Source organism: Salmo trutta, chromosome 2 (genome assembly GCF_901001165.1).
Source record: "Salmo trutta chromosome 2, fSalTru1.1, whole genome shotgun sequence".
NCBI classification, from domain to species: Eukaryota; Metazoa; Chordata; class Actinopteri; order Salmoniformes; family Salmonidae; genus Salmo; species Salmo trutta.
The window spans coordinates 9533478-9560747 of NC_042958.1; the positions used below are offsets into that span (position 1 = coordinate 9533478).

Here is a 27270-nt window from a genome sequence, read left to right on the forward strand (position 1 = left end):
GACATTCGCTGCGCTAAACTGTGCCTCACATTGGCGTCAATACATGTAAAGAGGGACAGAGAATAAATGTGCTTACTGCGGAATACCCAATGATGTGCTTTGGGTTCCATCACCCGAGGCCTGTGGGATGCGACACCTATCAGTCATGCTGGCTGCAGAAATGGGAGCTGCCAAGGCGACCACAATGGAGTCTCGCCACTCGCACCACAGATTGATTCTCTCCAACCAGAAATGTCCCTTAATTCCAGTAGAGGGTGAAAGACGTCATTGAGACGGAACGTGTTCAATTCACACAACCTGGCTAGAAGACATGGTTACGCTAAGAATGGCTAACCTTGGAGGGGGTGGGGGGGAGCAGAGTCTGTGTAGTGCTCCTGTGGGACTGTTAGCTTATTAATATTTGAAATATGGCTGGTTTGTTATCAGGGCAGACACAGCTGCTCCCAGATAAATAAAGTCAGTTTCAGTTCATCAACACACAGAGACCTTTCATGTGGCACACGCGATAACGACCCACAATGCACGTTGTTGGGCGTCAAAGCGACCTTGCGGTCACATTCCCTCCATGCCGTGTTGTAGGCCCGTATCGGACACAGCAGAAGACCTGCTATACAGTACACCTTCAAAAGCGGTGACTGAAATAATATGGCTGCCAACCTCTGAGAATGGCTGTTTATGTTGCTTGTGCAGTCTCTCCTCTGTACTGTATATGCAAGGCCCAGACTCCGTAAGACAGTCTGAAGCATCTGTTTACTCTTCACTCTGAAACTGAAAGTAGAGCCCTTGTTTGTATCCACCACCCTGGATGTTAGGATTTGAAACAAATGGTGAATAAACAATGTCCATCTTTGGAAGGAAATGCTGGACCCCAGCTTCCTTCGTGTGGGCTATGACTGCCAGTGTTTTAGAGCTGCGATCTAGCAGTTGGATCATTCCTTGGACAGTTACTCACCAGCTTAGATGCAGCAGATTGAGCCAAGCGTGCAGGGATGAAATTAAACTAGTGCAATACTGTATTTTTGTATTTACCATGACCCATCATGATACAGGACACGTCACTCCTGCTTTTCAGGTTTGTCAATAGTTTGTTCAGACAGTTGAACGATCCACAACTGTGGGCACAGCATGACTTCACCACCCACTGCTGTGTGTCACTGTCTGAGTTCAGAGGCCCATCACACTGCCCCATCTGACTGTTCTAAAAGCCTCCTTACCAGTCGTCTCGGCGAACATTGTCAGAGCAATTAGCTGGTGTTGCCGATGCATCAGGGGTTTAGCGAGGCCGCTGGTAATTGTTTTTAGGCTGGTGGAGAGGCCACGGAGGCCCCCACTCCCTCTGTGGCCTATCCAGCCAGCCTAAAGGATTTACCAGCGGCCTCGCTAAACCTCTGATGCACCTGCAACACCGGCTAATTGCTCTGACAATGTTTGCATGGACGACTGGTATCGCGTCCCTTAGCAAGATTTCAGCGCTACATTACGCAGATCAGGAAGAACAGGAGGAAAGGGGTAGAGGGGGACCGGAGCATCCCCTGGGGAGGTGACATGATCCCCATTGAGGGTGGTAATTGGGACCATCAAGTGAATAAAATTGACTTTATTACATTAGAGTCGGGTCAAGGCACACAGTACAGAACCCGCCTGGCGTTCAGATGGCTGCCGACTCATTCCCCATGTCTACACACACACACAGGTTGTTTATCCGTTTACCTGTCCTTCCCTGTGATTAAGACGGATCGCCATGCTTGCGGGCAGCTGTCACGCTTATGTTCCCATTATCATTCTAATTTGGAGGGTAGGGGAGACTGTTTGACTTTTCCTGATTCGCAGAACATTTGAATTAAATCGCAGGAAAATATTGTCATCCATTACCCCGTGCTTTTTGTTTTATTTTGGTCAGGCCTAGAATAACCAGTTGAATCCTAATGACTTTGTTATTTTGATCCAGTGCAGAGTCGGTGGATGCCAACTGTTTCCCATCTCGCATCAGTAAGTACCTGAAGCTGAGTACACAACCAATGTCATTGCTTACACATGTATACAAACGTCTACTTAAAAATATATATTTCCACCCTGCAAGCTTTGTTTAATTGTTATGTGGAGGTTAGCGTAGTGAGGTTAGAAATGGTCCTTGTTTATCCCTATGGCCGGGTTCTGATTGCTACCCTCGGTCATTGCGGTGATTGGTTGATGTCTGGCTATGGTCCATGATGGGCACGCGCCCCAGCACCCCCATTATGCCTCCACAGCTGGATCCAGAGCAAGGCCCCCTTGTAGCCTGACGTACCTACCGAGGCATGACTAGATGTTCAGCCAACCACACTCAGGTCATCTCATGGGGCACCCTGGCCCTCATCCAAAGACTCATCCGAAGACTCGTCTTAGTACTGGTCCACGATGTGGCTCATCCATTCACTCAACTTAATTGTTTAATTTAAGGGAATTTTTGTTTCATTGACTCAATGAAGGAAGCGGCAGTGTTTTTGGACAGACCAACGATGGCCTTGTTTTGAACGTCTTCTCCTGCCTAGTTAAATAAAGGTAAAAAGAAAAATGTTTGCATTTGAAGACAGGCTGCCGTCCGTTTCTGGAAGCAGTCATCTCACATGGCAACTGAACAACAGAGTATTGTTTACATTTGTATTTTTATACGGTGCGTCGTTACGCTGGTTGCTTCCAAACCGGTGGGTTCATTTCCGTGTTAAAGGGGCTTATCAGTGTTGGCCACATGAGTGAGAGCAGCCATATCACGTCAGGCCTTTGAACACGACCCCCCCGTCAGTCAGTCATTCACTGGGGTCTAACTTCTTTTCATGCTGCTGCCATGGGGACCGACTGTTATTACAAAGCCACCTATCAGAGCGCACATGGCCGTAATTAAAACCTTGCCCACTAATTCCAGACAAACACAGATGATGCCAAGAGGACCCAACCGGGACCATCTCTCACCCATGTCGTCGTCGTCGTCGTCCCCCCCCCCCACCGCCCTTCGTTGCTCATCACTGCTCATCGTGTACAAGTTCATTATGACTCACATTCGTTCTCTCGTTCTCTCGTTCTCTCTTGGTTGCCAGTTGCAAACTGGCTTCTTGTACTTTTTTTTGTGCCGTATTTTTGTCAGTCAGGAAGTCACACACAACCGCTTTTCCGAGCTTGTGTTGTAGGACAGTCTCTTAGACGGACCTGTAGGTCAATGATCCCCCTCCCTCCCTCCCTCACAAACACACCCCACAACCCCCTCTTCACTAATCAACTACTAAACTCACTTCAAAAGTGTCCACCTTCCAGACAGGAAACCTCTCTCTGTCAGCATAGGTCGTGTAATGTGGGACTGGGGAGGTGGGTCAGTGTTGAGTTGATCTGGTCCTTGGGGGTGAGCTGTGTCAGGGAGATGGGAAGGGAGTGAACAGACTGCAAGAGCAGCTGAGGGGGTAGAGAGTCAAATTCACTTTCTATAAGCCTGACCATACACCTCTCCTCTTCTGCCATGTCTCTGTTTGTCTCACTGACCCTACACCTCTCCTCCCTCTGCCATGTCTCTGTTTGTCTCACTGACCATACACCTCTCCTCCCTCTGCCATGTCTCTGTTTGTCCCACTGACCATACACCTCTCCTCTTCTGCCATGTCTCTGTTTGTCCCACTGACCATACACCTCTCCTCTTCTGCCATGTCTCTGTTTGTCCCACTGACCATACACCTCTCCTCTTCTGCCATGTCTCTGTTTGTCCCACTGACCATACACCTCTCCTCTTCTGCCATGTCTCTGTTTGTCCCACTGATCCAGACCTCTCCTCCCTCTGCCATGTCTCTGTTTGTCCCACTGATCCAGACCTCTCCTCCCTCTGCCATGTCTCTGTTTGTCCCACTGATCCAGACCTCTCCTCGCTCTGCCATGTCTCTGTTTGTCCCACTGATCCAGACCTCTCCTCCCTCTGCCATGTCTCTGTTTGTCCCACTGATCCAGACCTCTCCTCCCTCTGCCATGTCTCTGTTTGTCCCACTGATCCAGACCTCTCCTCCCTCTGCCATGTCTCTGTTTGTCCCACTGATCCAGACCTCTCCTCCCTCTGCCATGTCTCTGTTTGTCCCACTGATCCAGACCTCTCCTCCCTCTGCCATGTCTCTGTTTGTCCCACTGATCCAGACCTCTCCTCCCTCTGCCATGTCTCTGTTTGTCCCACTGATCCAGACCTCTCCTCCCTCTGCCATGTCTCTGTTTGTCCCACTGATCCAGACCTCTCCTCCCTCTGCCATGTCTCTGTTTGTCCCACTGATCCAGACCTCTCCTCGCTCTGCCATGTCTCTGTTTGTCCCACTGATCCAGACCTCTCCTCGCTCTGCCATGTCTCTGTTTGTCCCACTGATCCAGACCTCTCCTCCCTCTGCCATGTCTCTGTTTGTCCCACTGATCCAGAACTGCTATCTCTCACAGTGTGAAACTATAAGGGTCTTTCGCCTTCAACCATTTGAAGATAAGCCTTGTAAGAGATTGATGAAGTAGATTTGTAATGGAATCTACCATACGGTAATCCACATTTCAGATAGTGTTTTTCCCTACATATCTTACAACCAAAACCTATAGTCGAAAATCATGGCCCAGTTTCCAAAGATGTCATTCTTCTCATGTGGAAGAACGATTATTTCTGTCGTCCCCGTGAAATTGAACATTTTCAGTCTGAAACAAAACCTGGTAAAAAAATGAAGTCGCCAGTCTACTTCAGCTCTTCCCCCCCATGTACCCGGTCTTGTTATTGGGGCTTGTGAGCAGCATTACATTTGTCTGATTTTCCAGTTTGTGTGTCCAGGCGAGCCGCTGTCGAATGGTTAAATGGAGCTTGCCAGCAGTAGGGCTGTTCAATTTGGCTGGCTGGCCCTGCTGCACGGAGAATTATGGCCTGAAATAATGCACTCGACAGGAGGAGAATGAAAATATCTGCCTGAGGTGTTACTGGCTTCCTCTTCCCGGAGCTGTGTTAATTAAAATATACATTTATGCCCTGTATCAATGTATGGCTTTTTTCCCTGTTATCTCCGTTACCCTGGCTTCACAACACCAGCCTAGTAGCTTGGGACGGCGTTGTTTTCCTAATGGGCATCTCTGCTTGAGATGGCACCTCTTTAAATTGGATGAGCCGGTGATGGTGAGTAGAGGAGCGAGGCACTTCACGGGGATACGTCTGTGTGCCGCCTCAGCTTTGGAATGTGATTTGTTGCAGGGTCAGGTCCTATAAATCGGTGCTCCCCACAGTCACCAGTCAGCAGGGTCGCGCAGCCGTGAGGTTAAAATATTTTACAAAGGGGGAAGTCCCAATAAATCACCACACTTTTCACTCCCTCCCCAGAGCCCTCTGCACATCAGCCTTGGCTCCTTTAATGTGTGTGTGTTTGTGTACATGCTTGTCGGGGACTGCCTAAATGCGTTAGTTGGAATGCATGTCTGCAACAGCTTGTGTCTGAGTAGTGGCAAAAGTATGACTGTAGCGCAATATGAATGCTACATTTTTTAAATGACTATTTCCTGTCAGATTGGTTGAACTTAATTGGTCTAAACGACCTATAAGGTTAACACTGAAATAAAGCATCTCTCACTGGAGATCAGAGCCGTATATCCACTTCCTGTGGTTTCATTTGAGTGGTGAAAACAACTGTAGGAAATTGTACCTAACGGAGTTCTGAGGAGGAGAGCTGGAGTGATTGTTTTTAATGGTAATAAGTGTACCCAGTGAAAGTAGTCCCTTTCATCTCAGCGCTACGGTAATGAGACACAGCCTCTGATGTCACTTCCACTCCGTCTGGCTTCCGGCAATCACAGACGGAGAGTCCCAGGTACTGGGCCACAATTATCAGCCATTATCATCAGTTTAGCAATTTAATAAGGCAATGACTGAACAAAGACGGGCACTTGAAAGCAAGTTCTGGGGGAGGCTCTCTTTTGTTAAATAGGGAGACCGTTCCGTGACTCTCCCGCAGCCGTGAAAAAATGGCTCTACCTTAAGCACTCTCAATAAAAAGGGCATAACCTTCATGAATTATTCACCTGACGATAATCTGCATCATACATCCACGCTCCAGGAGATTCATGTGATGGATAATTATTTATGTATAACACAACCAAACTTTGATAACGATACAATACACGCCATCAGCTGCAAGTTTCAAACACACAGCCTCAAGCCATGGAAACTCTGAGGCGTTAGAGGATAGACATTTCTACTCTTCTCAATTCTTCTCTTTGGAAATAAGCCATAAATAGTCAACCGGTTTGACTGGATACAGTTGTGGCCTGAAGCAAAGGCTGCATACCTCCTATAGATCACAAAGACACAGGCTCTTTGTCATCGCAAAGACCTCCCACATCATATCTGCAAATAACTCTTCTGTACCATCGCAGAGGAACACTGGAAACTTAAGAGGTGAACATTGAAGACAATACCCACACAATAGGGACCTTATGACACACAGTATTGCAGTTTGCATATCTGATCAGCACACAAGGACTTTCCTGTCTCAGTCTTCCAAACCCCTATGTCCCCGTCCCCCCCCATTATTTTGACTAGACAGATCTGTTAGTGTTTAAGGAAACAGATGGTATACATGGCAGAAATATTTGCAGGTGTTCACACAATCCACGGAAGCTGTTTAATTTTGTGAGACTGAAATGTATTATTTTCTTAAAACACTGTCTTAGGGTTATGGGACTCCTGGGTAAAGAGACACGTCACTAAAAGCTCTGCCTTGACGGACTTGAGAAGAAACTACCTGTACACAATGGACTCTGACTAACAACTTCTGGTCAACAGAGCTCATTTATGTCATGTGTCACTTGGACTCAGTCATTGACTATTTACTTACTTTATCTTCCCCATGAGGAAATGTTGTTGCAGTGTCATGTACATGTTTTAAAGTGGCGTTTAAAGGCAAAACAAAATTGACAATACAACTTTCATAACAGTTACATACCAATAAAAAGAGACTAGCCTGCTGGCCTTACTGAGTCGATAGGAACATTAGCCCGAGCTATTTAGGAGGGATATCACACCTGGCACAAATGACTGTCTAGTTGTGTTTTACCTGCTGAGGGGTGCCCTATACCTGCACCCAGAGGGGAGTAGTTCAAAGACCGGGTACAGGGGGTGGCTTGGGTCTAAAATAATTTTGTGAGCCTTGCGGAGGGCCCTGACCTTAAAGATCTCATCCAGGCCTGTCTGTTTGAATCCAAGTACCTTTCTTGCTGTGGTGATAATCCTTCTCAGCATATTTCTCTGGATGACAGTGGCATTGCCAAACCAACAAACAATACAAAAAGTTAATACTCTCAATGAAAGGCATTGAAGGTGGCACATTGTTTTTACTGCACCTTATGTTGGGTGTTCGTAGTGACTAGTTATGTTTGTGACAAAGGTTGAATCCTTGGAGACCATAGTCAAAATCCAGATTTGAGATGGTGATTCAGAAAAGTCTTTCTATGATTTGAATGAACATAATACACAGCAATCAGATGTCTCCTATCTTTACCTTCTCTGCTGGAGTTGATTTGACATTGTGGCCTGGAAGTGCACACTCAGCAGAGACTCTCTGGGAGTGGGTTCTCAGCTAAGACTGTGGTTAACCTCAAGGTGCACAGCACCTGCTGAAACTTAACTTTTCCTCCTTGTTAAAATGTAAGAGGGATTAGAGGCACAAATCCTGGAGTGGCGCGAGCGCTCGCAAGCAGCCCAGTCCTCCACGTCGCCCATTTGGAAAATGTTGTTCGTTCCCCGCTCCGAGCGACCTCTGAGTCGGGAGGTGTGCGGTGTCGAAAGAGTGGAGAGCAGTTCTCTCCAGCCGCGGGTAATGATTTCAAAGTTCAGGACCCGACAGCGTTCGGCCATAATGAGCGCCACAGTCATTACGCCAAATGACATCGAACATGCCACACTGGTCGCCCCCTTCATCGTTTGCTGAAAAAAAGCTAATTGGGAAAATGTAGTACCTCCAACCTCTGCATTTTGATTAGCACCCGCTCTAGACTCAGAGTGCACGTCCCTGTGAGCTACATGACTTGATACCGGGACTATAATGTGAGAGCTCTTTTTAATGCAGCATTTAGTGAAATAGATGTGAAGTCATTGAGACATGGGTAGAAAGGTAAAGATTTCCAGCAGGAGATGGAGACATTGGAGACGGTCCAGATGGTGATTACGGAAGGTGTAACAGGCAAGGAAAATGGACGGGGATAGTCAGTCTTCCATGCTTGGACTGCGTAATTAGAAAAAATACCAACGCCTAAGTGAGTGAATTAGATTTGGCTCCTCCAATTTGTGGGATAAAATGAAATAGTGCCTTGCAAAAGTATTATTTTACATTTTGTTGTGTTGCAAAGTAAGATTAAAATAGATTAAATAAAAACAACCTACACAAATTAAACTCATGTGAAAGTGAAACTCATGTGAAAGTGAAAATTCAGAACTAAAATAGTTTGTTTAGGCAAGCCTGAATTAGTTCAAGAGTAAAATTTGCCTTAAAGGAAAAGTTCACCCATTTTGTATTGTTTTTGTGCATCGGAATTGCATTCTATCAATTCCCTGGGTCATTTCATGTTTTCATGTGCATCTGAGAAATTGGCGTTCAAGCAGGCAAAAATCCAGCCGTTATGACGTAGCACTGTGATAAAGTCTCTCTCACTACACTGGAAGTTAATAGTCTTTTAGATGGTGAAAATGTCTATCATACATGTAAGATTTCAATATTGGCCGATGTCATAACTCGGGAGGATGTCTTCTCTCGAATTTTTGTGATATTCCGACCTCAAGAAATGTGTAATTTAAAGGTCTCTCTAGCACATTTTTCCTATTTGTCTGCCTCTTTAGTCAAGGGTACATTGAATGGTGCCGTCAGAGATATTTCAGAAAGGAGATAGGAATCCAATGAACAATGGAATGTATAATGCCCCACCCTGCAGACTGTCGATCAATCGCGTTCACGTTGTCATGCTGAGTCACGTGGTTGCTAAGCTAATCGTCATGCAATCTTTTCTCAAAGACTGTGTATACAGTATCTCACAAAGGTGAGTACACCCCTCACATTTTTGTAAATATTTGAGTATATCTTTTCATGTGACAACACTGAAGAAATGACACTTTGCTACAATGTAAAGTAGTGAGTGTACAGCTTGTATAGCAGTGTAAATTTGCTGTCTCCTCAAAATAACACAACACACAGCCATTAGTGTCTAAACCGCTGGCAACAAAAGTGAGTACACCCCTAAGTGAAAATATCAAAATTGGGCCCAAAGTGTCAATATTTTGTGTGGCCACCATCATTTTCCAGCACTGCCTTAACCCTCTTGGGCATGGAGTTCACCAGAGCTTCACAGGTTGCCACTGGAGTCCTCTTCCACTCCTCCATGACGGAGCTGGGGGATGTTAGAGACCTTGCACTCCTCCACCTTCCGTTTGAGGATGCCCCACAGATGCTCAATAGGGTTTAGGTCTGGAGACATGCTTGGCCAGTCCATCACCTTTACCCTCAGCTTCTTTAGCAAGGCAGTGGTCGTCTTGGCGGTGTGTTTGGGGTCGTTATCATGTTGGAATACTGCCCTGCGGCCCAGTCTCCGAAGGGAGGGGATCATGCTCTGCTTCAGTATGTCACAGTACATGTTGGCATTCATGGTTCCCTCAATGAACTGTAGCTCCCCAGTGCCGGCAGCACTCATGCAGCCCCAGACCATGACACTCCCACCACCATGCTTGACTGTAGGCAAGACACACTTGTCTTTGTACTCACCTGGTTGCCGCCACACACGCTTGACACCATCTGAACCAAATAAGTTTATCTTGGTCTCATCAGACCACAGGACATGGTTCCAGTAATCCATGTCCTTAGTCTGCTTGTCTTCAGCAAACTGTTTGCGGGCTTTCTTGTGCATCATCTTTAGAAGAGGCTTCCGTCTGGGACGACAGCCATGCAGACCAATTTGATGCAGTGTGCGGAGTATGGTCTGAGCACTGACAGGCTGACCCCCCACCCCTTCAACCTCTGCAGCAATGCTGGCAGCACTCATACGTCTATTTGCCAAAGACAACCTCTGGACGCTGAGCACGTGCACTCAACTTCTTTGGTCGACCATGGCGAGGCCTGTTCTGAGTGGAACCTGTCCTGTTAAACCGCTGTATGGTCTTGGCCACCGTGCTGCAGCTCAGTTTCAGGGTCTTGGCAATCTTCTTATAGCCCAGGCCATCTTTATGTAGAGCAACAATTATTTTTTTCAGATCCTCAGAGAGTTCTTTGCCATGAGGTACCATGTTGAACTTCCAGTGACCAGTCAGTATGAGGGAGTGTGAGAGCGATGACACCAAATTTAACACACCTGCTCCCCATTCACACCTGAGACCTTGTAACACTAACGAGTCACATGACACCAGGGAGGGAAAATGGTCAAGTTAATAATTATGCTGTGGATGATGTAATAAACCACCCAGACAAATCAGACACAGTCGTCCTTCTGAACTGAGCTGCAGGACAGGAATGAAACTGCTCAGGGATGTTACCATGAGCCATTGGTGATTTTAAAACGACTACAGAGTTCAATGTCTGTGATGGGAGAAAACTGAGGATGGATCAACAACATTGTAGTGACTCCTAAATGACAGAGTGAAACTAATACAAATATACATATAAAAAAGATTCTAAAACTTGCATCTTGTATGAAACAAGGCACAAAGCAGGGCTCTCCAACCCTGTTCCTGGAGAGCTACCGTCCTATAGGTTCACCCCAACCCTGTTCCTGGAGTGATACCGTCCTATAGGTTCACCACAACCCTGTTCCTGGAGCGATACCGTCCTATAGGTTCACCCCAACCCTGTTCCTGGAGAGCTACCGTCCTATAGGTTCACCCCAACCCTGTTCCTGGAGAGCTACCGTCCTATAGGTTCACCCCAACCCTGTTCCTGGAGAGCTACCGTCCTATAGGTTCACCCCAACCCTGTTCCTGGAGCGATACCGTCCTATAGGTTCACCCCAACCCTGTTCCTGGAGCGATACCGTCCTATAGGTTCACCCCAACCCTGTTCCTGGAGCGATACCGTCCTATAGGTTCACCCCAACCCTGTTCCCGGAGAGCTACCATTCTATAGGTTCACCCCAACCCTGTTCCTGGAGCGATACAGTCCAATAAAATCACCCCAGCCCTGTTCCTGGAAAGCTACCGTCCTATAGGTTCACCCCAACCCTGTTCCTGGAGAGCTATCGTCCTATAGGTTTACCCCAACCCTGTTCCTGGAGAGCTACCGTCCTATAGGTTCACCCTAACCCTGTTCCTGGAGAGCTACCGTCCTATAGGTTCACCCCAACCCTGTTCCTGGAGAGCTACCGTCCTATAGGTTCACCCCAACTCTGTTCCTGGAGAGCTACCGTCCTATAGGTTCACCCCAACCCTGTTCCTGGAGAGCTACCGTCCTATAGGTTCACCCCAACCCTGTTCCTGGAGAGCTACTGTCCTATAGGTTCACCCCAACCCTGTTCCTGGAGACCCCTGCACTAAAGCAATACTGCAACAACAACAAAACAGCAAAGGAATACACTTGATGGCCTAAATGCAAAGCCTTATGTTTGGGGCAAATCGCAATTTTTTAGTTGCCTGCCTCCTTAATTTCAAGCATGGTGGTGGCTGCATCATGGTATTGGTATGCTTGACATTGACAAATACTGGAGTTTTTCAGTTGAAAAAGAAACAGGATGGAGCTAAGGCAAAATCCTAGAGGTATACCTGTTTCTGTCTTTACACCAGAGACTGGGAGATGAATTCACCTTTCAGCAGGACAATAATCTACAGCATAAGGCCAAATCTACACTGGTGTTGCTTACCAAGAAGACTGTGAATGGTCCTGACCCAGATATCGTTTTGACTTAAATCTGCTTGAAAATCAATGGCAAGACTTGAAAATTGCTGTCAAGTCATGATCCCCAACATCTTGACAGAAATTGAAGAATTTTGAAAAGAATAATGGGCAAATATTCCACTATCCAGGTGTGCAAAGCTCTTAGAGTTCCCTGAGAGGACTCACAGCTGTAATCAATGCCAATGTATTGACTCAGGGAGCTGAAACTAAAAAATAGTCGTTGCATAAGTATTCAGTTCCCTGAGTCAATACATGTTAGAAACACCGTTGACATTGATTACAGCTGTGAGTCTTCTTGGGAAGTTTGTTTTATGTTCAAGTATTTTGTGTAGATTGTTGACAAATCTATTTTAATCCCACTTTATAACAATCAAACATGAAGAAATCCAAGGGGTCTGAATACTTTTGCAAGGCACTGTATATCAATGCTATTACTCCCTTACCCATCGTCAAAGCTTTAAGGTGGAGGACTATTGGGAAAGTGAAAGAGTGATTGGAAAAAGGGAAACGTCTTTTAAACTCCCTCCCTGTACCACACACATATAGTTAAATATCAATTTCAGAGAAATGTCATGTAAAATATGCTTGTTCTAAAACACAATGAGGATCCAGATCCCTAAATGAGTTCACCATATCCGGCCGTGATTGGGAATCCCATAGGGCGGCGCACAATTGGCTCAGCGTCGTCCAGGTTTGGCTGGGGTAGGCCGTCATTGTAAATAAATAAGAATTTGTTCTTAACTGACATGCCTACTTAAATAAAGGGTAAAAAAAATACACATTTTAAAATGAAAAGCCACAATCTGTCCTCCTCCATTGGCACCCTGAATATCTATATTTTATTTGTAATATCTGAAACCTAATTTGCGTAAGTAGTTGCACCTGGAAGGATGCACGACTGCACTGAGACAGTGTTATCTTATGGACTTTTACATTATTCTTGCTTAATAAATCCTGCATTTACCCCAGTCAACTGTTATCAGGGCCCATTGAAAAACACTTCCTGTTCTTTTACGGCAGACACATGCAGGAAATGCAACATCAGGGACAGATTGTGCACAATCAATGCATCTCTCTCGGGTCATACTTCCTTCTGTTGACCAAAGTGTATTTTTAAAAGGCCTCACTGTCCTTAGTCACTGTGTGTTCATTAGAGGGGGCTGTAGGCTCACTGGGCATGGCCAGGGAGTGACACTGCTGCTACCAATATCAAGGTTCTCTGCCCCATTAGCAGTGCTAATGTAGTTGAAAGAGGCAGCCCATGTTCTATGTAAATGGTGTTTCAGGAAGCACAGCAAAAAACATCTACAAAGTGTTTAGTTACGGAAAATAGCAGGAGCGTGACTTGCTATGTCGCAAATAGCCTAACCCTGGCTGGAAAGGATAGGCACTGTAGACCTGGCACAGTGAGGGAGAGGTTGGCATCCTGTGAAGCTGGATGGTGGGGCCAGTGGCTCTGCTCCCTCCATGGCCAGCGCCCCACGACACAGGTGCCGCCCCTAAGCCGTGGACACCTGCCAGGCTGGGGAGCCAGCCGTCCCAGAATTCCACAGGGCACCTCTCTTAAACGAGGACGCTTCTGTCTTGGAGCTGTTGGGTCTCCTTTTGACCGTGTTAGTTACTTCATAAGTGGATAGTTTTGAAATGCTAATTTTGTATGGATGTTGAGTGTGGCTCTAAGTCTCATAGCAATTGTATTAAGGCCCTCCCTCGTTATACATTACCTGCAACAGTAATTGGCATATACCATTATTGAAAGTTGAATTGAACCCATTTAAGAGCAAGACAAATCATTTCATTGCCGTGTTCCTAATTGGATTTCAAAATGTGATGATGTGCTGGAACGGTTGATAGTTTTTAAAAAGGGTTTGACTTTTTTTTGCTGTTTATTCCTCATTCATCATGAATGGGATTAAGTGCATCACAGTTGCTCTCTATTCCAGTATCCACCATATAGTAAAGATTATTAGGCTCATAAAGTTGATCATGACTGTTCTTCTTCATGAGGGGCCTTTTCATTGGTAAACATCCTCGTTCCCTGACCGTATTTACACTGGCGGTTCGTATTGAAATTAGTTACCAAAACTCAATTATCAGACGCCCCCCTTAGGCAAACACTCCCCATCCTGGCCCCCACTCTCTGGCTATTCATCACTGGGTCTTAAACATATCCCATTTCCAATAAGCCCAACTTCAATTTACAAAGTACTTTGCATGTGAAGGTTAATCAATAAGTGGACAAACAACACATCCTGGTTACAAGAGCAGAGCGCTGGGGAACCAGCCTGAATCAGTAATCTGTACACGGCAAAATGGAAAGAGAACAACCCATCTGATTCTAAACAAATACGCTCATCAATGGAATCCCATGGGCAACGAAGTGTGTGTGCGTGTACACGTTTGCATGAGTGCATGCAAGGTTATAACAGCGTTCGTTTGTCATGGCAGAGTATCATTTGAATCCATGAATTGTTATTGATTTGTGTACTTCCTAATAGTAAATGAAGCTTAGAGATTAAAGTTGTGTGTTGGAATATAAAGTGCCTTCGGAAAGTATTCAGACCCCTTGACTTTTACCACATTTTGTTAGGTTACAGCCTTATTCTAAAATGGATAGTTTTTTCCCCTCGTCAATCTACACACACTACCCCATAATGACAAAGCAAAAACAGGTTTTTAGAAATGTTTGCTCATTTATTCAAAATAAAAAACTGATATGACATTTACATAAGTATTCAGACCCTTTACTCAGTACTTTGTTGAAGCATCTTTGGCAGTGATTACAGCCTTGATTATTCTTGGGTATGATGCTAAAAGCTTGGCACACCTGTATTTGGGGAGTTTCTCCCATTCCTCTCTGCAGATCCTCTGTCAGTTTGGATGGGGAGTGTCGCTGCACAGCTATTTTCAGGTCTCTCCATAGATGTTTGATTGGGTTCTAGTCTGGGCTCTGGCTGGGCCACTCAAGGACATTCAGACTTGTTCCGAAGCCACTCCTGCTTTGTCTTGGCTATGTGCTTTGGGTTGTTGTCCTGTTGGAAGGTGAACCTTCACCCCAGTCTGAGAACCTGTTCCAGAGCACTCAGGTTTTCATCAAGGATCCCTCTGTACTTTACTCTGTTCATATTTTCCTCAATCCTGACTAGTCTCCCAATCCCTGCCGCTGAAAAACATCCCCACGGCATGATGCTGCTGCCACCACCATGCTTCACCCTAGGGATGGTGCCAGTTTTCTTCTCCCCCAATTGCTCAGTTCGGCCTGGCGGACAGCTCGAGAAAGTCTTTGTGGTTCCAAACGTCTAACATTTAAGAATGATGGAGGCCACTGTGTTATTAAGGACCTTTTTTAAAGCTTCATAAATGTTTTGGTACCTTTCCCCAGATCTGTGCCTTGACACAATCCTGTCTCGGAGCTCTACGGAAAATTCCTTCGACCTCATGGCTTGGTTTTTGCTCTAACATGCACTGTCAACTGTGGAACCTTATATACACAGGTGTGAGCTCAATTTCGTGTCTCGTAGCAAAGGGTCTGAATACTTATATAAATAAGGTATTTCAACCAAAACATTTTTTTACATTTGTAGACATTTCTAAAAACCTATTTTCACTTTGTCATTATTGGGTATTGTGTGTAGATTTATGAGAGGGAAAAATACAAATTGTGGAAAAAGTCAAGCGGTTTGAATACTTTCCGAAGGCACTGTATGATTGATTCAATGGCTATCTGCCTTGTAGGACATGGGCCTTTCATACCAAGAGCTGGAGTACTCTGATTTGTCAGCCATTCTTGGTCAGATTGTGATGCTAGACATAATTAGGGAGCTCTACTTTTACATCCTGTCAGGTGTATTTTCTATACACTCATCTAGATGTAATCTCTGGAGATTGAACAAAAATTATGTTGTTGTGAATGGGCGGACTGGCCTCCTGGCATTTTGAGCAAATGCCAGATGGGCTGGACCATTTTTAGCCTGTCTGTGTGGGTTATGCTTAAAATGATTATCTGGCTAATACTGGGGGGCTGAAGAGAAGAATTAGCTGGTTGTGGGGCCCATTTCCAGGAAAGAAATGGGCCTGTGTGGAGGCTTCAAGGAAAGAAATTGTCCGGTATGTTAGAAATTCCAGAGCAGATTTCTGGTCCCAGTCCACCCCTGCTAAAGTGCAGTTTGCCCTCTCATAGCTCCTTAAATTGGGAGACAGGCTGGCATGTACTCTGAGACAGTTGTTTAGCTGTCAGACACTCTGTCCTCTAGTCTCAAGATCCCGCTCTTCATTAGAATAAACTCTTCTCCCAGTCCCCATGCTTCTTTTATGCAAGTGCATGGCGTCCTCAATGATATTGCATGGCCAAACGATAATGATTAAAATCCAAGTTTTCTAATCCTTTTCCCCGTTGACGGGGCATTGATCCGTTCTCCGAGAGCCTTCCATGTAGAAAAATCTCATTACCAATCTCGCTGACTCGTAGGGAGCTGTTTACACGCCATAACAATTCCGCTGGAGTGGAACCAACAAGACAATTGCGCTGAGCTGTGCGGCCCGACCAATATTTCATCTTTGCATCGCTCTTTCTCTCACTGCCTCAGCCCCACCCACTTGCACTGATCCACTCACTAACATGTTTAACCTCTTAAGTCATGTATCCTGCTAAAATATTTAAGGCCTCGTGTGAATGTGGCTCGATAGCTAGCGCCGCGCTCTTGCCCCTCCCTTTTCCCACCGTATAATGCCTCTTTAAACATGCATTAGCACAGTGCTTGTTCCGTTAACCTGACATTAAGGCCACTATTATGCACTTGTTCATATCCCTTCCTTCCTTCCACCGAGAAGGCCGCATCGCCGCACTTAGTCCATAATCCATTCAGTAGAGGGTTTATAGTCTAATTCATCCCTTAAAGAATGGAAAACAAAAATATATAGTTTAGTTGCTTGTCATCCCACCAGAAAGTGATTGATTGTACGATCATTTGTGGGAGTAGAGAAAATTGGATTCGTCAAATCGGTGTTTGACTCTTTCATTTTAAATGGTCATTCTTCTCTCTCCCATGTCAAAAGCTCAATGAGGGGAAAAAAAGAGCAAATGAACATCAACTGACAAGGTCGATACCCGCTCATAATGGGAGCTGGAAATGGCACTCTCACTCTTTCTTTCGCACGCCCTCCTTCTCTAACACACACACTCACTCCATAGAAATAGAAAACATGACGTTTTTTTCTGAATGACTGCAAAGCGCTGTTCTTTATGGAAATTACCCTCTGGTTGCTTTTAAAGTGTTTGTGCGTTAATTGGCCCTGAACCTGGCATTGTAGAGGAGAACAGTATTTCCCCTGCTGAGTGTCTTTTAGACAACACTAAAACAATCTGGCCCTAATGTGCTTCTAAAATAGTTGTCAAATGATGTGATGTTATCAGAGCCTCCATTGCGTGTGGATTGGGATACAGTAAATAAGTAAGCTATGGAGATGGTGAAAATATATGCTAGCTGAGGTTTTTCACTACTGGCAAGGGTCATATAGTATGTCTCACCGCTCGCTGCCTGAGATGTTAGGTTTATGTCCAGAGTGAGACTCGCTGTGTGAATTCCTGCATTAGTTTGATGCTTTTTATAATTTTTATTCCTCATGTTTTCCAAAATTCAGAAGAAACTGAAACTTGTTGTCTTCTTATCAACGCAACTGGTTCAGTTTGAGCCTCCTTTAACCTACTATTCTCACTCTCAGGCGAGATGGTGAGGATACCGATTTAATGTAATGACCGGTGTTCAGGCAGTCGAGTAGCACTAGACTGACAATGGATTCCTCCCTTTCTCACCATGCTGGTGATTTCACCCTTAGCGGACGCTCAGGCGCCAAACGCCCACTGTCTCTCTACCCACTGCTGTGTATCTCGTGATAAGGCCACGGCTCTCCGGCAACCCTTGAGCACCAAGGGTAAAGTAATCTGTGTCGGTTAGCGATTGTCATCAGCCAGTGCAACAATACAAATGATGCCAGTGGAGTTCCTGATTGGGTGACAGAATACTTGTAGCAGACATATTGCCAACAGATAGCCTCCTTTATTTTCAAGGCTGAAAAAGACAGTTTTATAACTCTGAGGGACAGGAACGGCACATGCCAGGTGTGTAATGTTCTTCCCATGCCAATTCCATTAGTTAGAATGCAGGCATAATAGCCTTTTTTAGAAAGCCAATATTTTTTCAAATTTCTCACATGGTTGGTGCCACTAAACTCTCAAGTGTATCGGAGAGCTTAGCAACTGGATTCAGTTCCAGACCACCTGGCAGTAGAGGAGGCTGATACCTGAGATCATAACTAACACACACACAGCACAAGGTTTTTACAAGAATCATGAATGGATGGAGCATTATAAGCGACACAAATGCAAAGTTGAGTGAAATCTGGAAGTGTGTTAACTTGCTCTCATGCAACTTTTATACTCCAAATACTGTTAAGTTGAGCTACTTGTGTAGTCAGAAGATTTCATTTCATGCCACCTGGAAATACAGGTTGGTGAATAATTGATCATAACAAAATACTCAAACATTATTAGCAGTAAAACAACTTATTTTAACAAATGGCATTCCTATATCAGCACAAGCAGTGTGGTGCAGGTGAGTCTTGAAGAAACAGAGATGGAATATTCCAGAACACTTTATATTCTAGGACCCCGTATCACTTCAGATGACCTTGAGTCTTTCTCAGAGGGAGTCTCAACTTTTGTCGATGAAATTCAAATGGCGCAACATTGCCTCCTTGTCTCGTCTGTTTCTTTTCCCCTGGAATATGACAGCTCTGAAAATAAAACTTATATCAAAAGAGAGAGAGAGATGAAAGGGGCAAACAATCCCTTGAAAGTGCTCTGTTGTTTCAGTAGTTGATCATGTCACAGGAGTTATGCTAGTGACAGGCATATACCTGTTGGCTAGACACCAAACGGAAGGCTAACATGCAGCTTAACGCTATGCTCTGAAGGCACATTAGAGAGGACTCTATTAATTAAAAGGCATAGTTTAGATATCATGTCAAGGATTGGAAATGGAAGGTAATTTACAAGTTATCAAAGACTGAATCCCTTAAAGGAGCAGCGTTTTTCTGACAAGGCTGTCAAGAAAATGATGCACTAGACCACCTTCCTAAACTGTATCTACAAACACCATTTTGTCATTTTTATCTTGGCAATGAACTTGCCAACATACTTTATAATGACCCAGCTCCATACTCTTCAGTCTTCCTGTGTACTAACAACCAGCAACCATGCGAGAAACATTGGAATATGAAATTAATTGGGAGAAATCGTTGAAGCCGGTGATCTGGTGGCCATGGGAACCAGTGCTGTGCCTCGAGCTTGGTCGTTATCATTGTCAGATGTACTGGTGTGTTCATCGCCAGGGGCGACAGAGGTGTCATCTGAGTTTTTGAGGTCAAGAGTGTAGTGTGGCATTGGGAATGGATTTGGGTTTTGGTTGTGGCCTGGGTGTTGGATGATGTCTGTCAACAGAAGATATCATATCTGTGTGTTCAGTAGAAGCAACAGGGAACATATGAGCCAGCTCGAGTGTAGTAGTGAGTATGTATAGCCAGAAGTCAGATTGAACTGATTTACAAGGGTCTTTTGGTGAGCAGTGAGCTCTCATACCCATGAAATGACTAAACGGACGTTGATGCCAACTATGAGCCCAGTGGTTTAAAGAATTCTCTAATGGAGAGGGGGAACCGCCAATTCTGAAAAGGATTACCCCCACCCCACTACAGTTTTTATCAACCTTAAACACAATCCCAGAGACTGCCTGAGTTGTCTGGGCTCCTTAACACAATTCCATCATTATTATGGAAGATCAAATTACCCCTCCCGTAGCTGCAGGCCATAGGCAAGATTTTCTTGGGAAATGAGAGGGGAGGGTGCACATTTAACACCCTGATCTGCAATTTAATCTGAATTGTGGGAAAAGGCTAACTTTAGTGCACAAGAATGGACACGTCACAGGAGGGCAGCCTCTGTTTTATTAATACTACAGCCAGGGAGATGGAGGTACAATCGTTGGATCATAGTTTGATGTGTAATTATATAGAGGCCGGCGGATGACCCTGGCGCGAGGGACTGACTCACCTTGGATGACAAGCTGGAGCGACAACTCTTCAACGTGTCTTTTGTTCACCACCTGAGTAGAGGGCACTTCTAGGTTAAAGGCCTCAGATCCTTCCAAGCATTGCAAACAGTAGGAAGAGGTTGAATGTTTAAGACCACGGCTCTGTTTTAAATTGGACTAAATATACGTAAACAACGTTCTTTGTCCCAACTTGGTCCTCCGATTATCGCCAGACATCAATTCAAAGCAAACTGTTCTTGTTTCGCCAACCCTTTCGCCGTCTTAGGTACTGGCTTGGAAATTTAGAATTTTGAACTTTTTCAACAACGGTCCTCAACCCTAAAAGTGGTGTGGTCAAGGGCGCCCATTTGTTGCTACTGGATTTGTCCATGGTGTACCCTTCACTACCTCCAGACCGTATCGATTCCTCCCACTCCTCCTTCCGCTCTGCACTCTAGCCCTGGAAGGCCAACGCTGGAGCACAAATGGACTAATGAGAGTTCTGCCGATGAGATGCTGAAGCCCTATGTATTGGGCACTTCAACATTGCCATGGCAGAGAGCGTTCTCCAGGCTTTAATGGAAGTGGGGAAGGAAGGCCAAGGACAAAGTGGTCCCTTCCCTGTTCTCTTCTCCACTCAGGATCAATGTGCCAGGGATCTCTCTGACCCCCCCCCCCCCCCCCCCCAAATCCTTCACTATCCCCATCGTCTAGGCTTTTAGGGCATGACGGGGGCCGTTAGCGACTGAACCTTCAGTAAGGAAAACAGGGTTTCAGAAAAATATATCAATAGAAGTAATGGAGCTGTATACATTAGCGACACTTGAGACTTTCAGATTTGCCACGGTGCTGTTTGGGCATACTGCACTTAGTGAGGAGAATTTCAATGAGAATTCTGATTCATGGTTGGTGGGCCGTACATTCCACTCCTACACTCGATCTCCCTGTTAGTTTTGTACATCACGCTTATTTTTAGAAAAACAACAATCGGCATATACACAGTAGCTACTGTAGAGAGAAATATAGACTATCTCAGCTCGGGAATACCAGTTTGTGTAGATAATGAACACCTTGTAGACGAGCCAGAACATTGGCCGAGGGCCTTTTGCAGTAAAACAAGCACCACGCTCCGCTTTTTGCCCATTAAAAAAAGGGTTGAAACTGCCCTTTAAATGAGCTGAGAGCACGCCAGGGTCTTTCAAAGCTCTGTCCACGGAGAGGACCCAGAGCATAGAAGTATAATGAATAGAAGGGGCTTGGAACCTCCTAACCATGGCAGAGGAAACAAGGGGTGAAGAGAAGATAAAGGGGAAAAGAAGATGTCCGCCTCAAGTCAGAACCAACAGTTAATGAATAACCGCAACGTGACATGAAGAGAACCTCTCCCATCTCCGGCAACCCATACTGACTAGTGACTCAGTCATAGAAATAGAAGGAATAGAACGGGAATCCCCATTCAAGTTGCCATGGTTATAGAAGGAATAGAACGGGAATCCCCATTCAAGTTGCCATGGTTAGAGGTTCCAAGCCCGTTCTATTGATTGTATGACTGAGTCCCATCCTGGCAACCCATACTGACTAGTGAGAAGTTCTCTTAATGTTACGTTGTGGTTATTCATTAACTGTTGTTCTGACTGAGGCAGACATCTTTTTTTCCCCTTGATCTTCTCTTCACCCCTGTTTCCTTTGTCATGGTCTTGTTATGAAGTATACAGGCTGTGTTAACGTATCAACAAACCTTGATTTAGTGTTGCAATAATCACGTCAGTGGTGAAGTGGTAGACTTGGATACAGTAATTAACGTACAGTATGTGTTCGATGTGTTGAGGTCATATTTTCCTGTTTCTGAATCCAAAAGCTGGCCAGGTTATCTTATACAAACACGTAGCCTGCTGATTGGGCCATACGTAAATCATTGAAAGCAGCACCTATTTTACTGTATCTACCTCCAACAATGTGTTCATGATATGGCCGTTCAGAAACTGTTTGTACTGGATTACCTCCCCTAATACCCCGTCTAATTCATATTTAGGACATAAATAACTGTCATGATTTAGCAGTGCAACTCACGCTCATTTAAAACGGTTTGAATCGGTGACATCTTAAATGCACTTGATTTCTAGTCAAGTTTATTCAAGTCATTTATTGGTATTAGTGTGTTTAGTAGTTTCACTGACTAACCCTCCTCTCTCTTTCCCCCTCCAAGGCTCAGCCTTCATGATGGTCAACACCAGCGGACGTTCCTCGGGCCAGAAGGCCCAGCTGCTCATGCCCCAGCTCAAAGAGAACGACACCCACTGCCTCATCTTCCAGTACTACATGGCGGGCCAGCGCGAGGGCGCCAACCCGGGCCAGCTCAACATCTACATTAAGGAGAACAACAGTCCGCTGGGCATCCCTGTGTGGAACGCCTCCGGCCCTGCCTACCCCACCTGGCGCCATGTGGAGCTGGCTGTCAGCACCTTCTGGCCCAACTTCTACCAGGTGAGATGGGAATGGCTCTGGGGATGGGGCTGGAGGTAGGGGTTAGTAAGATGAGGCTGGGGGTTAGTAAGGTGAGGCTGGGGGTTAGTAAGGTGAGGCTGGGGGTTAGTAAGGTGAGGCTGGGGGTTAGTAAGGTGAGGCTGGGGGTTAGTAAGGTGAGGCTGGGGGTTAGTAAGGTGAGGCTGGGGGTTAGTAAGGTGAGGCTGGGGGTTAGTAAGGTGAGGCTGGGGGTTAGTAAGGTGAGGCTGGGGGTTAGTAAGGTGAGGCTGGGGGTTAGTAAGGTGAGGCTGGGGGTTGGTAAGGTGAGGCTGGGGGGTTGGTAAGGTGAGGCTGGGGGGTTGGTAAGGTGAGGCTGGGGGGTTGGTAAGGTGAGGCTGGGGGGTTGGTAAGGTGAGGCTGGGGGGTTGGTAAGGTGAGGCTGGGGGTTGGTAAGGTGAGGCTGGGGGTTGGTAAGGTGAGGCTGGGGGTTGGTAAGGTGAGGCTGGGGGTTGGTAAGGTGAGGCTGGGGGTTGGTAAGGTGAGGCTGGGGGTTGGTAAGGTGAGGCTGGGGGTTGGTAAGGTGAGGCTGGGGGTTGGTAAGGTGAGGCTGGGGGTTGGTAAGGTGAGGCTGGGGGTTGGTAAGGTGAGGCTGGGGGTTGGTAAGGTGAGGCTGGGGGTTGGTAAGGTGGGGTTGGTAAGGTGGGGCGGGGGGTGGGGGGTTAGTAAGGTGGGGCGGGGGGTGGGGGGTTAGTAAGGTGGGGCGGGGGGTGGGAGTTAGTAAGGTGGGGCGGGGGGTGGGAGTTAGTAAGGTGGGGCGGGGGGTGGGAGTTAGTAAGATGGGGGAGGGGGGTTAATAAGATGGGGGAGGGGATAAGTAAGATGGGGGTGGGGGTTAGGAAAATGGGGCGGGGGGAGGGGGTTAGTAAGATGGGGATGGGGGATAAGTAAGATGGGGGAGTGGGTTAGTAAGATGGGGATGGGGGATAAGTAGGGTGGGGGTTAGTAAAATGGGGCGGGGGGGGGGTTTAGTAAGATGGGGTGGGGGTTTGTAAGATGGGGGTGGTGGTTAGTAAGATGGGGCAGGGGGTGGGGATTTATAAAATGGGGCGAGGGATGGGGGTTAGTAAGATGCGGCTGGGGGTTAGTAAGATGGGGTGGGGGGTGGGGGTTAGTAAGATGGGGCTGGGGGTGGGGGTTAGTAACATGGGGTGGGGGGTGGGGGTTAGTAAGATGGGGTGGGGGGTGGGGGTTAGTAAGATGGGGCGGGGCTAGAGGGGGTTAGTAAGATGGGGTGGGGGGTTGGAGTTAGTAAGCTGGGGCGAGGGATGGGGGTTAGTAAAATGGGGTGGGGGTTAGTAAGATGGGGCAGGGAGTGGGGGTTAGTAAGATGGGGGAGGGGGTTAGTAAGATGGGGCAGGGAGTGGGGGTTAGTAAGATGGGGCAGGGAGTGGGGGTTAGTAAGATGGGGATGGGGCTATAAAAAGGACACATAGAACAGGGGGTATGGTTGTCTTTAAGGGCCCTACTGTTCAGGAAATGTAATGTTTTGTTCAAGTCAAAGTCCTGTTGTACTGTGGCCAGGTAGGAAACGGTAGACAGTGTTGTTTTGCTCTGGGGGACTGTACATCCAGACTGATGTAACTGATGTAGAGGTAATGTGGGTGGAGATGAGAACCCATCAGACATGTTCCCAGCAAGAGATCCATTTTTAAACACCGCCCATTAGCATGGCATAATAATATTCAACTCTGTCAGAGTCCATGTGTTGTCATTGCAGCTCTATGGCAGTATAGTAGATACATTCTCCCAAGGTCTCTGCAGGTCAAACCACTTTCTAGCATCACTCTCAGGCTGCAGAGCTGTGGATTTACAGCCCACGAAATTACCGCTCACACCAAATGTTTGGTTTCCTCCCACTCAGGGTCACAGACGCGTGCACGTACGCAGGGTCACAGACACGCACGCCCACGCAGGGTCACAGACGCACGCACGCACGCACGCAGGGTCACAGACGCGTGCACGTACGCAGGGTCACAGACACGCACGCCCACGCAGGGTCACAGACGCACGCACGCACGCAGGGTCACAGACGCGCGCGCCCACGCAGGGTCACAGACGCGCGCGCCCACGCAGGGTCACAGACGCGCGCGCCCACGCAGGGTCACAGACGCGCGCGCCCACGCAGGGTCACAGACGCGCGCGCCCACGCAGGGTCACAGACGCGCGCGCCCACGCAGGGTCACAGACGCGCGCGCCCACGCAGGGTCACAGACACGCGCGCGCACGCAGGGTCAGCATTGCCAGTGCTGACACAATGTAAACACACACACACAGGCCTGTGAGGTTTTCCTTTGAGAGACTGATGGGGAAGAGGGATAAATACATCTCCACGTTTCCCCAGAGAAATCACCTCCATCTGTTCCACAGAGGCACTGGGCAGAAGGAGACTCTCTCGCTCGACTCCGCCATCCAGAGAAATGACACTGAGCATCATTTGCGAGGAATGTGACTTGTTGTTACCCTCTCAGATTAACAATGGAAAAGCATCCTCTTCAAAGCTCTATACCTAATGACAATGTAGCAAGTAATTATGGGGTTTCTGTAATTGCACAGTATATTTAAGTGTTTATCAAAATGAAAACCACCTGAAATCCAGAACCTACTTTGTCACTTATTTGTAATTACAGCGTATGGTTTTCTCTCCACTCCGTTTACACTGCCAGTCCATCAGCACAGGTCTCGTTACGTAGCACTGTTTGGGTCGCTCTTGAGAAACGTTTAATTGATAACGCCTTGCATTTCGAATATGGTAATTTCCTTCTTTAGCCCGGCATACTCTGATCTTGATCCTGACATTTTGCGTTGTTCATCTCCGCCTGCTCTGTTATTCCAATTCCATTTTAAGACACAATCACAATTACCAGGTGAACTGTAAAGGAACACTGGCAACATAGCATAATTATTTAATCAGGGAGGCTGGGCGCTAGGGAGGGAGGCTGGGTGCTAGGGAGGGAGGGAGGGAGGCTGGGCGCTAGGGAGGGAGGCTGGGTGCTAGGGAGGGAGGGAGGGAGGCTGGGCGCTAGGGAGGGAGGGAGGCTTGGCGCTAGGGAGGGAGGGAGGCTGGGCGCTAGGGAGGGAGGGAGGCTTGGCGCTAGGGAGGGAGGGAGGCTTGGCGCTAGGGAGGGAGGGAGGCTTGGCGCTAGGGAGGGAGGGAGGCTGGGCGCTAGGGAGGGAGGGAGGCTGGGCGCTAGGGAGGGAGGGAGGCTGGGCGCTAGGGAGGGAGGGAGGCTGGGCGCTAGGGAGGGAGGGAGGCTGGGCGCTAGGGAGGGAGGGAGGCTGGGCGCTAGGGAGGGAGGGAGGCTGGGCGCTAGGGAGTGAGGGGGGTTGGGCGTGAGGGAGGTTGGGTGCGAGGGCGGAGGTTGGGCACAAGTGAGGGAGAGGGAGGGTGAGAGAGCCAGGAGGGACATCTCTTCTACGTCTGTTATTATGCATGCATGAGATCAGCCTTTTGTTCTTAGGAAGTTTCAAAAACTTACTGACAACACATTTTGTAGAAGATGTGGAGAATCTGAAGTTCCACTAAGGATGCCATGTAATAAACACAAACACCAGAGGAGCACTACTCACTTTAGATTACGCATTATGCAAAAGAAAAGCAAACTTAGTTTTCCAGCACCCACTAACCACATGAACGTTGTCATGGCTAATTGAGCTCATTAACGAGATGCAGCTAATGTAGGAGATAAACCAAAACACGAGGGCGGGAGAGGGGGGAGGGGTCCGCCGGGGTCCGCCGGGGTCGAGCAGGTTGCTTAGCATCACCACGGCGACAAACATTAACAACCTGAGGTTTAATTACCTCTGCGGCACGTCGTGACATTTCACACTCTGGTGTTTACTTTTCATTTCCTTTTTGAAAATTAGACCCTCGTAAAGGCATAATTAGCGGCCGAGGCGTCTGCCGTCGCTCAAAAGGAAGCGAGAGAGAGGAGAAGTCTATTAAAACCATTCAAATGGGTTTTAATAAAGGCATCTCGTTTGGCCTCAGCTCAACAATGTTATCTTGTGGCTAATGACTCATTTTCATCCTCTTTGTTTGCGGTGCATTGGGACTAGTGTGTTTGGTTCCTCCATGGTAACACACACAGGAAAGGCCATTTTTAAGCAGGTTCCGTTGGACTAGGTATGGTCCCTCAACAATACATCCTACTTCATTCCTCAAGCCTACCACATTAGCTGGAGTAAAGATCATTTTGACATCCAGTTCTGGGCTTTGGACATCAGACTGGTATGAGGTGTGCATGCACACAGCTATGAGGCCTAGGGCTGTGTCCTAAATGGTTCCCTATTCCCTACTTTTGACCAGGGCCCTATATAGGGAATAGGGTGCTGTTTTGATGCTGTCTACCTCACTGTGTCTGCTGTATTGAAGGAGTTTGATCAGAATCATGGGTAGAATGGGAGCTGGATGTAAAGCGTAGCCTGTAGCGTTGCTATCTCCTCTAAATTGATTTGTTTCCTTGGGACGTAATCTGCTTAGGTCACAAATCACATTTTATTTGTCAAATGCTTCATAAACAACAGGTGTAGACTAACAGTGATGCTTACTTACGGGTCCTTTTCCAACAATGCAGAGATAAAGATAAAATAATAGTAGCAGAAATAGTGACACTAGGAATAAATCCACAGTGAATAATGAATAACAAGGAATGTAAGGCCCCCCCCTGACTGTTTAGAGTAGAAGGAAACACATTTTATTAGATCTGTTTCTTTTGACACTCTTGCCTCTGTCTACCCAGACATTTGTTTTGGTTTGGGTGTTCTTGCATCTACTGACC

General features: G+C 46.8%; 1 protein-coding gene across 6 annotated transcripts in view; it reads left to right on the forward strand.

Moving 5' to 3' along the window:
• LOC115150117 (receptor-type tyrosine-protein phosphatase mu) overlaps window positions 1-27270 on the forward strand; it is a 303522-nt gene that overhangs the window by 63847 nt on the left and 212405 nt on the right. For 5 of the 6 annotated variants that reach the window (XM_029693071.1, XM_029693087.1, XM_029693079.1 and 2 more), the window contains exon 3: window positions 22176-22453. In XM_029693071.1, the coding sequence (XP_029548931.1) occupies window positions 22176-22453 (278 nt within the window). Of the gene's footprint in view, window positions 1-7854; window positions 8272-22175; window positions 22454-27270 lie in introns of those variants that run through there. The other variant, XM_029693110.1, reaches the window with a different exon arrangement.